We start from the raw sequence: 15,471 nt of genomic DNA, 5'->3' as shown, positions 1-15,471 counted from the left end.
AAATACTTATTCATAGAGGTGTGATATAATTAAATGAGACAACACATATAAAGTGCCCAAAACAATGCCCAGCAATAGTAAATACTCAATAAATATTATTTGAACTCCTGCCTCTGTGCCCTCCCCTTACCCCCACTCTGTTCCCGTTGCTATGTTATCCATTCTGATTGGGCTTACTCAAAAGTTAAAACTGTTGAACTAAACTTGAAGCCTTTTTGTGCCTGCCAGCTCTACATTGCTCTGCATTCACTGAATTAATAAGTAGGGAGAAGTCAGGACCTTGAATTGATCTATTCATAATACCCAGCAGGTGTATGTGGCCTTTTCTTCTCAACAATTTGCTCCCCCAGGGATTGGGTAAAATGAATATTCCACTCTGAGCCTTCATTTTAAGTCCACATGGAGCCCTTAGAAGATATACTTAAATCTCTCTTCCACCTGCAAATAGGAGAGTTGAGCCTTAAATTATGTTAATTTGACATAGGAAATTTTAATCATCCTGTGTAAGATGGCTTGCTTGTTTGTTGCATTTGTACTGCTCAGATCACTGAGTCCTAAAAGTTTCACCTTTTAAAAGTAATCTGTTTCAGGGGCGCCTGGGTGGCTCAGTCGTTAAGCATCTGCCTTCGGCTCAGGTCGATCCCAGGGTCCTGGGATTGAGCCCCACATCGGGCTCCCTGCTTGGCGGGAAGCCTGCTTCTCCCTCTCCCTCTCCCCCTGCTTGTGTTCCCTCTCTCGCTGTCTCTCTCTCTCTGTCAAATAAATAAATAAAATCTTTAAAAAAATAAAAAAATTTTAAAAATAAAAGTCATCTGTTTCAGAATAAATTTTAATAGCTACTTAATATACTACTTTATATCTCAAAAATTGTTACTTTATCATAATTTTTATTGTTTTAGGTGCAAAGATGGTTTGAAAGGATTTACATTCTCTGCTCTTAGGTAAGTAGTTTATTTACCTTATGTTAAGAGAGAATTTGCAAGTTAACTTTTTCAAAAAGTAATATTATTGCGCATAATTACAATAGATGTTTATCGACTTAGTTTTCTAGCCCAAAATAATTGCAGGAGTCACAGTCACTTTTACGATATTTTATTAAAAGAGTCTAATTTATTGGATTTCTTTCCCCCTAAAAATCAGTCAATCAACAACTGTTTTTGGAGGTGCCTGGGTGGCTCAGTCGTTAAGCGTCTGCCTTCGGCTCAGGTCGTGATCCCAGGGTTCTGGGATCAAGCCCCACATCGGGCTCCCTGCTCAGCGGGAAGCCTGCTTCTCCCTCTCCCACTCCCCCTGCTTGTGTTCCCTCTCTCACTGTGTCTCTCTCTGTCAAATGAATAAGTGAAATCTTTGAAAAAAAAAAAAAATCAACAACTGCTTTTGGGACCTATTGTGTGCCTCATATCACTGGGTGTTAGGAAAGAATTAGAAGAACTCTCTCTTCAAGGAGCATTGGAAAAACAAAGCTACATGTGAATAATTACTGCAAAATTAAATACTGAATTGTGTGGTACCACATTATGGGCTTCATTAGGACAGGGCTCATGTCAGACACATTTTGAATCATAAGCTTCACTAGAGTCACTAGAATCTGCTTTTCACCCTGTATGCCATCTCTTGCCATAGTTATTGGCCGATAGTAGTAGATAGTGTAGAAAAGTTGGTTGGCAGCACTTCCATTGTATTTTACAGTTCACCAAGCATTTTCACATAGATTAGAAAATTTTCACAGCAGTTCTGTGAGATGGGTATTTTTATGCCCATGTGACGTGAGGCTTAGAATACTTAACTAATTTAATGTCACACAGTGACTGCATATACTTACTTGAAACCTAATGCTCTTCCAGTTTGTATTATAAATGTTGCCTCTTTTATTCTCCTAAGTACATATAGTAGATGCTTAGTGAAGATTAGGTGTGGAGTATTTATTATAAATATAGGAGGGAAAAATTAGGGTAGCCTTCGGTATGCTAGAAGATTTCATATGACTGTCTTTTTTAGGTTATTTTGAGGATCAAATGAGTTAATGCATGAAAAGTGTTTAGAACTGTGCATGGCACATAGTGCTCAAGAAATGTTGGCTATTACTGTTATTATTATTCTTATGGGGATAAGCCTTAAACTGCACTTGAAGGATAGCTTTAGAGAACTAGAAGGGAAGAGGAGGAACCTTCTGGGTAGAAGTGAATAATGTTAGCAAAAGTATGAAAATTATAAACATGAAATATGAGGTAAGAGTGGGAAAATCAACTTAATTGGTATGAAAAGCTTATTTTAGGGATCATAAGGTTTTGTGGGGTTTTTTGATTTTTTAAATGATGGTCAGAGCAGGGCCAGATTTTGGAAGACCTAAACAGAAAAAAAAGAAGACAAATTTGAATTTGATAAGATGGGCAGTAGAGAGCCACTAAAGGGTTTTGAGCAGGGTAGTTGACATTGTTTCAGAAAGATTAGTCTGGCCACAGTATTTGGGACAGACATTGTGAAAGAGAGAATCAGAAGGAAGAAAGATGAAGTGATAAGGACTGGGATTTGGCGACAGTGGAGGATTAAAGAGAAAGAGGCAAAGTTGAGACTGGTGTCGAAGGAAATGAAGACCTACTGATTGATATTTTCCTTCTTCCTCTTTCCCTCCAATCCTTGCTACGAGCCAAGTTTTGAAAACCTAAGTACATGAAAAAAGGTGCTATTAACAGAAAATCAGATGGTGTGCAAGGAAGCTAGTTTGGGAGGGGACAAATTGAGTCCCCTGTGTGAATAAGAGTATCTTTGGTTGTGGAAACTCTGTGGTAACAGTAACTAAGTCATAATACACAGCGGTAATTTTTTCATATTATATTTTTCATTGAAAGATCATGAAACATTTCAGAAAATAACTTTTTGTTGTTGTTGCATTGAATGTGAAGATTCTATGTTATGTCAAAAGTTTATAACAAAACCAAAAGTTGGTTTTCCTAAAGAGAAAACTTTGCCTTTTCCCGTGTCTCTCCATAGGCTCCCAGAATCCTTACAGAAACTCAAAATGTATCCGATATTTTTGTGTCTCTTCGTCAAATCCACTCAAAATAAGGGGCTGGATAACTATTTGCACTTAGAATTTACTCTGTATTATAGGAAAATATTCTGGAAAAAAATGGTTATTAATTCTTGCTAAGTTAGTAGAAGTTATGAGAACAGATAGAGTCAAAGATAGAGTCAAAGGCTGGGAACCAGTTCAGGAGCCTTATGGTATACCAAACCTGCATCAACATAGTTTAATACTTAGAAGTGTATAGGCAGCTTAGTGATTAAGAGCCCAGGCTTTAGAGTCAGACAGTTTTTTGGGTCCAAGTAATTGTTTTTGGATGTGGTCAAATGCTTTTTCATGCTAACTCTCACGGAAATGATGGCACCTACTTACTTCGTAGTGTTGCTATGAGGATTAAATGATTTAATCCTCTGTACTGTCCTGTCATATAGTAAATGTTCAGAAAATGCTCATTATTACTATATTTGATCATTCAGTATGTATTAATTAAATTTTTACTATGTGCCAGTCCCTGGGGTGTAATAGCAAAAGATGTATAGAGTCTCACAGACCCACAGTTTAATGGGAGATGCAAACTACTAATAAGGTGCTTCTGCTATTGGGGACTCATTGGGCTTTGATAGCACAAGGGAAGGATTGCTAACTCACTGCAGCTTGGGCGGGGACAGTTTCTCCAAGGAAGTGACCTCTAATCTGAGATGGTCAGTCCTGGCCAAAAGAGAAACAGTGTTATGAACAGTGTGAGAGAGATGATTTTATCTGTTCTAACATAGTTTTTGTCTTGTTTATAAAGAACAGTAGTACAGACCTTGAACTCTCCATGCACACCCATGATTAAGAACCAAATTCTTTTGGAATAACAGCTACTGAGACTGCACAGCTGCCACCTTGTGACAATCTCATTACATGCCCTTTATGATTTAATAAGCTAGATATTTTACCAAGTTTGTCCGAATGAGATGGGATACAGTTGTTGATAGTAATAGCTTGTTTCACCTCTCTTTTCTGAGTGTTTACATTTTCTTATTCTATTTGTCATAGGTCCCATGTTCCAGAACCTTAGTGTAGTATTACTGATCCCTTGTTTTTGTCTGCATTTTATGGTATTTTCTGAAAGTTCAGCAGGTAGAGTTCTCTTAAGAAAGCTTAGTTATTCTTTATAAGAGCAATGACTCATAGTGAAGATACAAACAGCAAAAATGGAAAACTAGTAAAGGATACTGATTGAATGATATCTAATGGTAGCAACTCTTTTTTTCTTTTCTTTTCTTTCTTTTCTTTCGCATTGTCTGGGAAAAAAATACTCCAGTTTTGATGAGATAAGAATAGTGTCTTCTCCCAGATATTAGGTTTTTCAGAAGAGAAATAACTAGATTAGAATAATATTGAGTTTAAGGTTTTCTAATGAAATTATGTGAGAATGCATGGAATCTTGACCATTTTATGATTCTCAGTCTTTAGTTTCCTCCATTTCCCTGAATATCTTTATATGACCTAATATTGCATTGCAGCTATTTTATGACTCAAAGTGACATGAGATATAACTTTATACTGAAAAATGAGAACCTCATTCAATTGTAACTATTAGTAGAATTTAGACAAAAAAATAGAATTTTTTGATCAACTAGTAGACCCAAGTAAATATTTCACCTGCTTTTTTGTTTGAAAAAACTTCAAGGTGTGTAATATCTTTAAAAAGTGGTAACTTAGGTTAAAAGGGTGCATCATAAAAGTGTTATGCTGTATTTTACTTGGTTAATTTGATTTTAAAATACGTGCATTGTTGGGAAGCTTGGGAAGATGGTGGAGTAGCAGGACCCTAAGTTCACCCCATCCCATGTTGACAACTAGATATCACTCACATCGATGTAAATACGCTAGAGGGCAATCCAAAGATGGGCAGAACAAACTCCACAACTAAATGTAAAGAAGCTGCATCTGAGGGGGTGCCTGGGTGGCTCAGTCAGTTAAGTGTCTGCCTTCAGCTCAGGTCATGATCTCAGGGTCCTGGGATCAAGTGCCATGTCGGGCTCTCTGCTCAGTGGGGAGTTTGCTTCTCCCTCTCATTCTCCCTCTGTGCTTTCCCTCTCTCTTTTTCTCTCTCAAATAAATAAATGAACTCTTTAAAGAAAAAAAAGCTGCATCTGAGAGGTTACCAAGGGTAGAAACAGTGGTTGGGAGCTGCCCACAGGAGGGAGGGAGCTACGGGTGTAGAGAGGGGAAAGAAAACAGTCTCTCACACTAGGGATCCCAAACCATAACATCTGGCTTTGAAAACCAGAGGGGCTGAATTCCATGAGTTTGTATAAATCACAGGATTTGGAGTCTGGAGCTTAAAAAGTCAGCTGACTCAGCACTGGGCAAGATGGGAGAGTGAGTGATAGCTGGATCTTGCCTTTAAAGATACAGCAGCCCATAGAGAGGCAACATAGAAATGACAGTTTGCATAGTGCCTGGGACAAACAAGAGGAAGATATGTTTATACTGATTTTGAGTGTGTTAGGGGACTTCTCTGGGAACAAAGGAGGTGGCAGGCACCATTTTCCTCCCCTGCTGCCCAGCATAAACACAGGGCCACCTGTGGGCAGCACTGCACAGACACTTGCTACCTAACCTGCTAGCAGTGTGCCTTGCCCATGTGTTCTCCTGAGGACTGGCACACTCCAAGCATGCTGACCTCAGCCCTTAGCTCACCTGATGTCTTCTCAGAGCTCGCAGCCTGTGTCTCACTAACACCACAGAAAGCAAGCAAAGCCCACAACAGATACAGAGTCAATGAAGATGTCTGGACTGAAAGAAAAAGCGACTCAGACACAACACAAGCAACACAAACAGGAGATTCCCCTGAAGTGCCAGGTTCTGGTGAACAGGGGACACTATACTGCAGAGCAGTACAGGACCTCTTCTTCATGAAGCCATTACTTTCAAGAGCAGAAGGTGTAGCTGACTTTCCTAACAAAGAGAAACTGACACAGACAGACAAAATGAGGAAACAGAGGAATATGTCCCAAATGAAAAAACAGGACAAAATCACAGCAGGAGATTAAGTGAAACAGAAAAAAGTAAGATGTTTGATAAAGAATTTAAAGTAATGCTCATAAAGATAGTGGACTTCAGAAAAGGGTGGAGGACATCAGTGAAACTCTTGACAAAGAGATAAAAAATGGGTGCCTGGATGGCTCAGTCATTAAGTGCCTGCCTTCAGCTCAGGTCATGATCCCAGGGTCCTGGGATCGAGCCCTGCATCGGGCTCCCTGCTTGGCAGGAAGCCTGCTTCTCCCTCTCCCACTCCCCCTGCTTGTGTTCCCTCTCTTGCTGTGTCTCTCTCTGTCAAACAAATAAATAAATAAACTCTTTAAAAAAGAGAGAGAGATAAAAAATAATGTATCAGAGGTGAAGAACTCGATAAATGAAATTAAAAATACAATAGATGGAATAAATAAACAGTAGGCTACAGGAAGCAGAGGAGCCTGTAAGTGACCTGGAGGATAGAGTAATGGAAAGCAATCAAGCTGAACAGGTGAGAGACAAATAAATACTACATAATGAGAATAGACTTAGAAAATTCAGTGACTCCATCAAGCATAAGAGAGAAAGGGGGACAGAAAATGTATTTGAAGAAGTAATAGCTGAAAACTTCCCACATCATGGGAGGGAAACAGAGATCCTGATTCAGGGGCACAGAAATCCCCCTGTTAGGATTCAACCTAAGGAGGTACACACCAAGACACATAGTAATTAAAATGGCAAAAAATAGTGATAAACGAAGAATTTTATTTTATTTTATTTAAAGATTTTATTTATTTGACACAGAGAGAGAGATAGCGAGAGCAGGAACACAAGCAGGGGGAGTAGGAGAGGGAGAAGCAGGCTTCCCGCCAGGCAGGGAGCCCGATGCAGGGCTCAATCCCAGGATCCTGGGATCATGACCTGAGCCAAAGGCTGACACTTAACGACCGAGCCACCCAGGTGCGCCAGGAAAGAATTTTAAAGATTGTAAAAAAAAAAGATGGTTACATATACAGGAAACCCCATAAGGCTATCAGCTGATTTTTCAGCAGAAACGTTGCAGACCAGAAGGGACTGGTATGATATATTGAAAGTGCTCAAAGGGAAAAATTGGAAGCCAAGAATATTCTATCCAGCAAGGCTGTCATTCAGATTAGAAGGAATTTCCCAGACAAACAAAAGTTAAAAGAATTCATGACCACTAAACCAGCCCTACAAGAAATGCTAAGGGGGGCTTTGTAAGAGGAAAACAAAAATCATAAGTAAGAGTAAGAAAAAACAGGAAGTACAAAAACAACAAAAAAATAAGTATATCTATAAAAATCAGTCAAGAGAAGCACAAAATAAAAGGATGTAAAATATGATACCAAATATCTGAAATGTGGAGAGGAGAGGAGTAAAATTAAGCAACCATTAGCTGAACATAGACTGCTATATGCGGAAGATGTTATATATAAACCTAACGGTAACTACAAGTCAAAAACAGTAATAAATTGAATGAGATCTTGCCATTTGCAACGACGTGGATGGAACTGGAGGGTATTATGCTGAGCGAAATAAGTCAAACAGAGAAAGACATGTATCATATGACCTCACTGATAGGAGGAATTCTTAATCTCAGGAAACAAACTGAGGGTTGCTGGAGTGGGGGGTGGGGTGGGAGGGATGGGGTGACTGGGTGATGGATACTGGGGAGGGTATGTGCTGTGGTAAGCGCTGTGAATTGTGCAAGACTGTTGAATCTCAGATCTGTACCTCTGAAACAAATAATGCAATATATGTTAAGAAAGAAAAAAAGAAGAAAAATGTAGCAGGAGGGGAAGAATGAAGGGGGAGAAATCGGAGGGGGAGAAGAACCATGAGAGACGATGGACTCTGAAAAACAAACTGAGGGTTCTAGAGGGGAGGGGGGTGGGAGGATGGCTTAGCCTGGTGATGGGTATTGAGGAGGGCACGTTCTGCATGGAGCACTGAGCATACTAGCAAACAATGAATCATGGAACACTATATCTAAAACTAATGATGTAATGTATGGGGATTAACATAACAATAAAAAAATTTAAAAAAAACACTAATAAATTAAAAAAAAACAATAAGGAATCCAAATATTTTGCTAAAGAAAGCCAACAAATCATGAAAAAAGAGAGCAAGAGAAGAAAGGAACAGAGAGGAACTATCAAAATAACCATAAGTCAAGTAACAAAATGGCAATAAATACATACATATCAATAATTACTTTGAATGTACATGGACTAAATGCTCCAATCATGGCACATGATGACAGAATGGATAAAAAAGCAAGACCCATCTACATGCTGCCTGCCAGAGACTCATTTCAGACCTAAGGACATATGCAGACTGAAAGTGAAGGGATAGAGAAACATCTATCATGCAAATGGAAGTGAAAAGGTAGCCTGAGTAGCAAGTTATATCGACAAAATAGACTTTCATACAAGGGCTGTAAAAAGGGACAAAGGACACTGTATGATCATAAACAATACAATCCAACAAGAAGATATAAAAATTGTAAATATTTATGAATCCAACTTGGGAGCACCCAAATAAATACATAAAGCAGTTAATAACAAACATAAAGAAAATGATCAATAGTAATACAATAATAGTAGGGTACTTCAACACTTCACTTACATCAATAGACAGATCATTCAAACAAAATCAACAAAGAAACAGTGGTTTTGAATGACATATTGGCCCAGATGGATCTAACAGATATAGTCAGAACATTCCATCCTAAGACAGCAGAATACACATTCTTTTCAAATGTACGTGGAGCATTCTCCAGAATAGATCACATATTAGGCCACAAAACAAGTCTCAACAAATTCAGAAAAATTGAAGTTATAAAAATACATCTTTTCTGACCACAATGGTATGAAACTAGAAATCAAGCACAAGAAAAAACATGAAAAGCACATAAATACATGGAGGTTAAATAACATACTACTAAACAATGAATGAGTAAATCAAGAAATCAAAGAGGAAATAAAAAATACATGGAGAGAAATGAAAATGCAAACACAATAGTCCAAAATCTGGGATATAGCAAAAGCTGTTCTAAGAGGGAAGTTTATAGCAATATAGGCCTACCTCAAGAAGCAAGAAAAATCCTAAATAAACAACCAATCTAACCTTACATCTAAAGGAACTAGAGAAAGAACAACAAACAAAGCCACAAGCCAGTAGAAGGTAGGAAATAATAAAGATTAGAGCAGAAATAAAGTAGAAACTAAAAAAACAATAGAACAAATCAGTGAAACCAGGAGCCAGTTCTTTGAAAAATCAACAAAATCATAAGCCTTTAGCCAGATTCATAAAAAGAGAGAGAGGACTCAAGTAAATAAAATTAGAAATGAAAGGGGAGAAGTAACAACCGAAGCACAGAAATCAAAAAGATTGTAGGAGAATGTTAACCTATGTCCCAGCAAACAAAAGTCCAGGACCAGATGGTTTCACAAGGGGATTCTACCAAACATTTAAAGAAGAGTTAACACCTGTTCTCAAACTATTCCAAAAAATAGAAAAGGAAAACTTCTTAATTTATTCTATGAAGCCAACATTACCCTGATACCAAAGCTAGATAAAGACACTACAAAAAAAGAGAAATACAGGCCAATATCTCTTTCTGAACATAGATGCAAAAATTTTCAACAAAATACTAGCAAACTGAACCCAACAATACATTAAAAATTCATTCACCAGAATCAAGTGGAATTTATTCCTGGGGTGCAAGGGTGGTTCAGTATTCACAAGTCAATCAATGTGATTCATCACATCAATAAAAGAAGGAATAAAAACCAAATGATCATTTTAATGGATGCAGAAAAAGCATTTTAGAATATAAAACATCCATTCATGATAAAAACCCTCAGCAAAGTGGGATTAGAGGGAACACCTCAACATAATAAAAGCCATAAATGAAAAACCCACAGCTAACATAATATTCAATGGTGAAAAACCGAGAGCATTTCCCCTAAGGTCAGGAACAAGACAAGGATGTCCACTCTCACCACTCATATTTAACGTAGTACTGGAAGTCCTAGCCACAGTGATCAGAAAAGAGGAAGGAAGAAGTAAAACTTTTTCTATGTGCAGATGACATGATACTATATATGGAAAACCTTAAAGACTCCACCAAAAAGCTATTAGAACTGATAAATGAATTCAGTAAGATTGCATGATAGCAAATCAACATATAGAAATTCATGGTATTTTTATATACTAATAAGCAACAGAAAGAGAAATTAAGAAAGCAATTCCATTTACAATTGCACCAAAGGTAATAAAATATCTAGGAATAAACTTAACCAAGGAGGTGAAAGACTTGTGTAAAAATATATAAATTATCTTTTATCAATGTTTTATAGTTTATATTTTATATATATATATTATATATAGTTTATATATTTATAAACAATATTTATAAACATTGATAAAAGATGTTGCTGTTTCTACACAAACAAGTGGAAAGATAATCTGTGCTCATGGATTGGAAGAACAAATATTGTAAAAGTGTCCATACTACACAAATGTATACAATCTACAGATTTAATGTTATCCCTATCAAAATACCAACAACATTTTTCACAGAACTGGAACAAAGAATCCTAAAATTTGTATGGAACCACAAAGACCCTGAATAGCCAGAGCAATTTTGAAAAAGAAAAGCAAAGTTGGAGATGTCACAATTCCAGACTTCAACTTATACTACAAAGCTTTAGTAATCAAAACAAGCATGGTACTAGCACAAAAATAGGCACATAGATCAATGGAACAGAATAGAAAACCAGAGGTAAACTCACAATTATATGGTCAGTTAATCTTCGACAAAGCAGGAAAGAATATCCAGTGGGAAAAAGACAGCCTCTTCAACAAATGGTGTTGAGAAAAGTGGACAGCAACATGCAAAAGAATGAAACTGGCCCACTGGCTTACACCATACACAAAGCTAAATTCCAAATGGATTAAGGACCTAAATGTGAGACATAAAACCGTAAAAATCCTAGAAGAGAGCACAGGCAGTAACTTCTCTGATATCGGACATAGCAACTTTTTTCTAGAGATGTCTCCTGAGGCAAGGGAAGCAAAAGCAAAAATAAAACTATTGGGACTACATCAAATAAAAAGCTTCTGCACAGCAAAGGTAATAATCAACAAAACTAAAAGACGGCCTATGGGATGGGAAAAGATATTTGCAAATGACATATCTGATAAAGGGTTAGTATCCAGAATTATAAAGAACTTCTATAACTCGATGCCTGAAAAACAACTAATTCAATTTAAAAATGAGCAGACAAGATGAACGAACATTTCTCCAAAGAAGACATCCAGATGTCCAACGGACACATGAAAAGATACTCACCATCAGTGATCATCAGGGAACTGCAAAGCAAAACTGCAATGAGCTATCACCTCACACCTGGCAGAATGGCTAAAATCAACAACACAGGAAACAACAGGTGTTGGCAAGGATGTGGAGAAATAGGAACCCTCTTGCACTATTTGTGGGAATGCAAACTGATGCAGCCATGCTGGAAAACAGTATGGGGATTCCCCAGAAAGTTGAAAATGGAACTACCCTACAACCTAGTACTCACAGTACTGGGTATTTACCCAAAAAATACAGAAACACTAATTCACAGAGACACTACGTGTACCCTCTGTTTATTGCAGCATTATTTACAATAGCTAAATTATGGAAGCAGCCCAAGTGTCCATCAATAGGATAAAGAAGAGGTTTTATACACACACACACATACACATATACACACAATGGAATATTGAGCCACAAAAAAGAATAAAATCTTGCCATTTGCAACAACATGGATGAGCTAAAGAGTATAATGCTAAGCAAAATAAGCCAGCTAGAGAAGGACAAATACCGTATTATTTTATTCATATGTGGAATTTAGGAAACAAAACAAATGAGCAAAGGAAAAAAAATGAGAGAGAGAGACAAACGAAGAAATAGACTCTTAACTACAGAGAACACACTGATGGTTACCAGAGGGTAGGTGGGTGGGGGGTGGGTGAAATAGGTGAAGGAGATTAATAGTACACTTATCTTGATAAACACTGAATAATGTTGAGTCAGTGTATTATGCACCTGAAACTAATATAACACTGTATGTTAACTATGCTGGAACTAAAATAGAGAACTTAATAGAAGAATTTATTGCATTATTAAAGAAATGGCTGTCAGCATTTTCTTATAAAGGATAAGATTTTATTTAAATTTTGAAAAACATTATTTCAAATGATAAGGTACTCTCCAAAATGTATTTGTATATTAACAGAATCAGGATGGGTTTTTTTTCCTTATTGTCTTTTTCCTTTTATTTTTAAAGGTGAAAATGCCTCACATTGTGCTCTTTTCTTTAGGTTTATTGTAGGGAAGGAAGAAATTCCCACACATTCTTATTCACCAGAAGCAGCATATGCAAAAGTGGAACAAAAGACAGAGAAACATGAAGAAAAGCCAAGAAGATTGAATATAATTGCTCTAATCAGGAAACTTGTGGATTCAGTGTAAGTTTTTTATCTTGATATTTAGCACACTGTGTTACTGTTTTATATGATATTTGTACTTTGCCAAGGTGTTTTATTTTCTTTTCAGTAATGATATACATATATATCATATCTATCTTTTTTTTTTTTTTTACCAGAAACAGTGCATAGAGTTTTATAAAAGGCACATAATGGCAAGTCAGTGTTATTTATTATTTTTGTCTGGACTATAGACCAACATATGCCTTTAGAATAGATTTATATGAACTTGTAATAGTTTTCTATGTCAAACTAGACACAGTTGTAGGAGGCTAGAATGGGGAACTTTAGGAAACAGGTTAATATGTGCTAATCAAATATTCCAAATGTGGAAAGGAGAAAGAAAAGTTCTGGGGCACATTCAAGAAGATAGAGGAATAATAAGGAGCAAACCTTACATAAATGTTTTTTGTAAGAGTAGAAATTTTCAGGGCTTTGGAAATGGAATAAAACATCTTTATTTGTATATTATACAAAGAAGTCTGAATTTCATACAAATAGTATTTGTTTTTTTTGGTTTTTTTTTTAACTTTGTCCTTTTTTTGTTGTTGTTATGTTAGTCACCATACAATACATCATTAGTTTTTGATGTAGTGATCCACGATCCATTGTTTTCGTATAACATCCAGAGCTCCACGCAATATGTGCCCTCCTTAATACCCATCACTGGGCTATTTCAAGTATAGGAATTATACTTCTATATAATATTAAAATACATCTATAATTAATAGAAAATTTAGTGATTTAAAATTAGAACATCAGTTAATAAAAATAATCTTTGTAGTGATATTTTAGAGAGTGTTGAATGAATAGCCAATATAGAAAGTTAGGGATCAGTTATGGGAAGCTGAAGCCAATAAATCAGACCTTAGACTCTCATTTCACCCCTGCTGGCTTTGTGACTTTGGGCAAGTGATTTAACCACTCTGGACCCTAAAGTCCTCATCTGTTAACTTGGGTTAATGATCTCTGTTATGGAGTGTTGCGTCCATTAAATGAAATAACATGTGAGTTGCCTCACGTACATGAGCACAGAGTAGGTGCTCAAAATTTTTACTGTATTTAAAGACTTTGTCTTCATTTTAGTATACAGCACATACAGAAGGTAAGAGGGAGGGAAGGAATAACAGATGGCAGGAATAATTGTGGTAGTAAACTTTTTAAAAAAATTTATGTATATCCTTTTTTTTTATCATGATAAGTGCACTCCTTAATCCCCATCACCTGTTTCACCCATATCCCTAACTACCTCCCCTCTGATAATCAGCAGTTTGTTCTCTGTAGTTAAGAGTCTGTTTCTTGATTAGTTTCTCTCTTTTTTTTTCCCTTTGCTCATTTGTTTCCTAAATTCCACATATGAGTAATACGGTTGAATATTACTCTCTGTGTGTGTGTGTGTGTGTGTGTGTGTGTGTGTGTGTATACCACCTCTTCTTTATCCATTCATTGATTGAAATGGGCTGCTTCCATAATTTGGCTATTGTAAATAATGTTGCAATAAACATAGAGATGCATATGTCCGTTTGAATTAGTGTTTTGTAATTTTTGGGTAAATAGCCACTAGTGAGATTGGTAATGAACTTCTTAATTCTTAAGCAAGTTCAAAATAGTTACTGATCACCTGAGTGAAGAAAAGAGACAAGGAATCCCTATTCATGGAAATCATGTCACCATGAATCAGAGGGGAATGCGGAGACGGGAATGCAGAGAATGTATTATGTGGGTGAATGATGCCTTGGGTATCAGAACTAATCAGGTCATGGCAGAACTTGTCAGACTTGCCTCCGTGAGTCCACTGCTGTGGAAGCAGATGCAGGGTAATACATAAGCAGAGCAGATAAGACAGGAGATGGGGAGTCCAGGTTTTGAGAAGTTTTAATAACAGACTGAGGGAAGATTAAATGACAGTATAGCTGATACCAGAATTGAACTTCACTAGCAAAGAGAGTTTAACGATTTCTGTGTAGTTCCAGTAGCACTGGCTGAGGAATGCCTTTGAAGAGGACACTTAGAAGTATGAAGAGTGATGGTTTACACATGGCCACCCCTCTCTGATTTACCTCTTTTAGGTCCCAGCTTTAATCCCTCAACTTCACATGGCCAGATATGTCCCATCATCCTGATGACATAAGGGCTACGGGCAGCAGGAATCCCTGCCGTCCCCCTTGTCTGTGAAGGGCTACACGTATATGCCAGCTGTGGTGCAGAATTGGATTTCCGAAAGGGTTTTGCTAATCAGTTTGCAAATGGAATTAAAGAGGTGTGGAGCCAGAATATCACTCTACACATTATTGTTACAAACAAGAAACTTAATGTGTTCCAACCATGAGATAATTAATTAACTGCAGTCTGCAAGAATTACAAAGACTACTCATTTTGGAACATGAACACTTCATAGAGAAAGGGGGAGAGCCAGACCCCTGTTAGATATTTTACTTACTTTTTTACGCCTCAATATAGTCCTGGAGTCAGCATACCAAATAATTAAAAATCTATGTGTCTTGAACAGTAGCCCCCCCCAGCAGAAACATTTACTAAACACCAGAGGACCAAGTGGTTTGCATTTAAATCACAAATAACCTACTTTTGAATTCCCACATGATCTATTACTCTATTTATTTTAAAAACTGAATTTTGAATTCTAATACCGTATCATGTTTCTTTTCCAGATGTTTTCTCTCAAATATAATTAAGTATAAATTCCTGTAACCTGAGCACTTTCTCATTATGATTGTTGCTCAAGTACTGACTTCATGGGGGACTTATGACCGTTATACTCTACAGTAAGCAACTTAAAGCTTCCAAAAGATTTGGCAGAGTATAGAGATAATATATTACATATTTTTCATATTTAGTCACAAATATTTACCAAT

General features: G+C 36.9%; 1 protein-coding gene across 1 annotated transcript in view; it reads left to right on the top strand.

Moving 5' to 3' along the window:
- Positions 1-15,471, top strand: part of LOC144379883 (transmembrane protein 135-like) — a 142,621-nt gene that overhangs the window by 60,412 nt on the left and 66,738 nt on the right. Inside the window, exons 2-3 of the mRNA XM_078060536.1 lie at positions 900-941; positions 12,434-12,580. Of these exons, the coding sequence (XP_077916662.1) occupies positions 900-941; positions 12,434-12,580 (189 nt within the window). The remainder of the gene's footprint in view (positions 1-899; positions 942-12,433; positions 12,581-15,471) is intronic.

The sequence above is a fragment of the Halichoerus grypus genome, chromosome 13 (assembly GCF_964656455.1).
Source record: "Halichoerus grypus chromosome 13, mHalGry1.hap1.1, whole genome shotgun sequence".
NCBI classification, from domain to species: Eukaryota; Metazoa; Chordata; class Mammalia; order Carnivora; family Phocidae; genus Halichoerus; species Halichoerus grypus.
The sequence above is the reverse complement of the archived record's forward strand: the minus strand, read 5'-3'. Positions and strand labels throughout refer to the sequence as shown.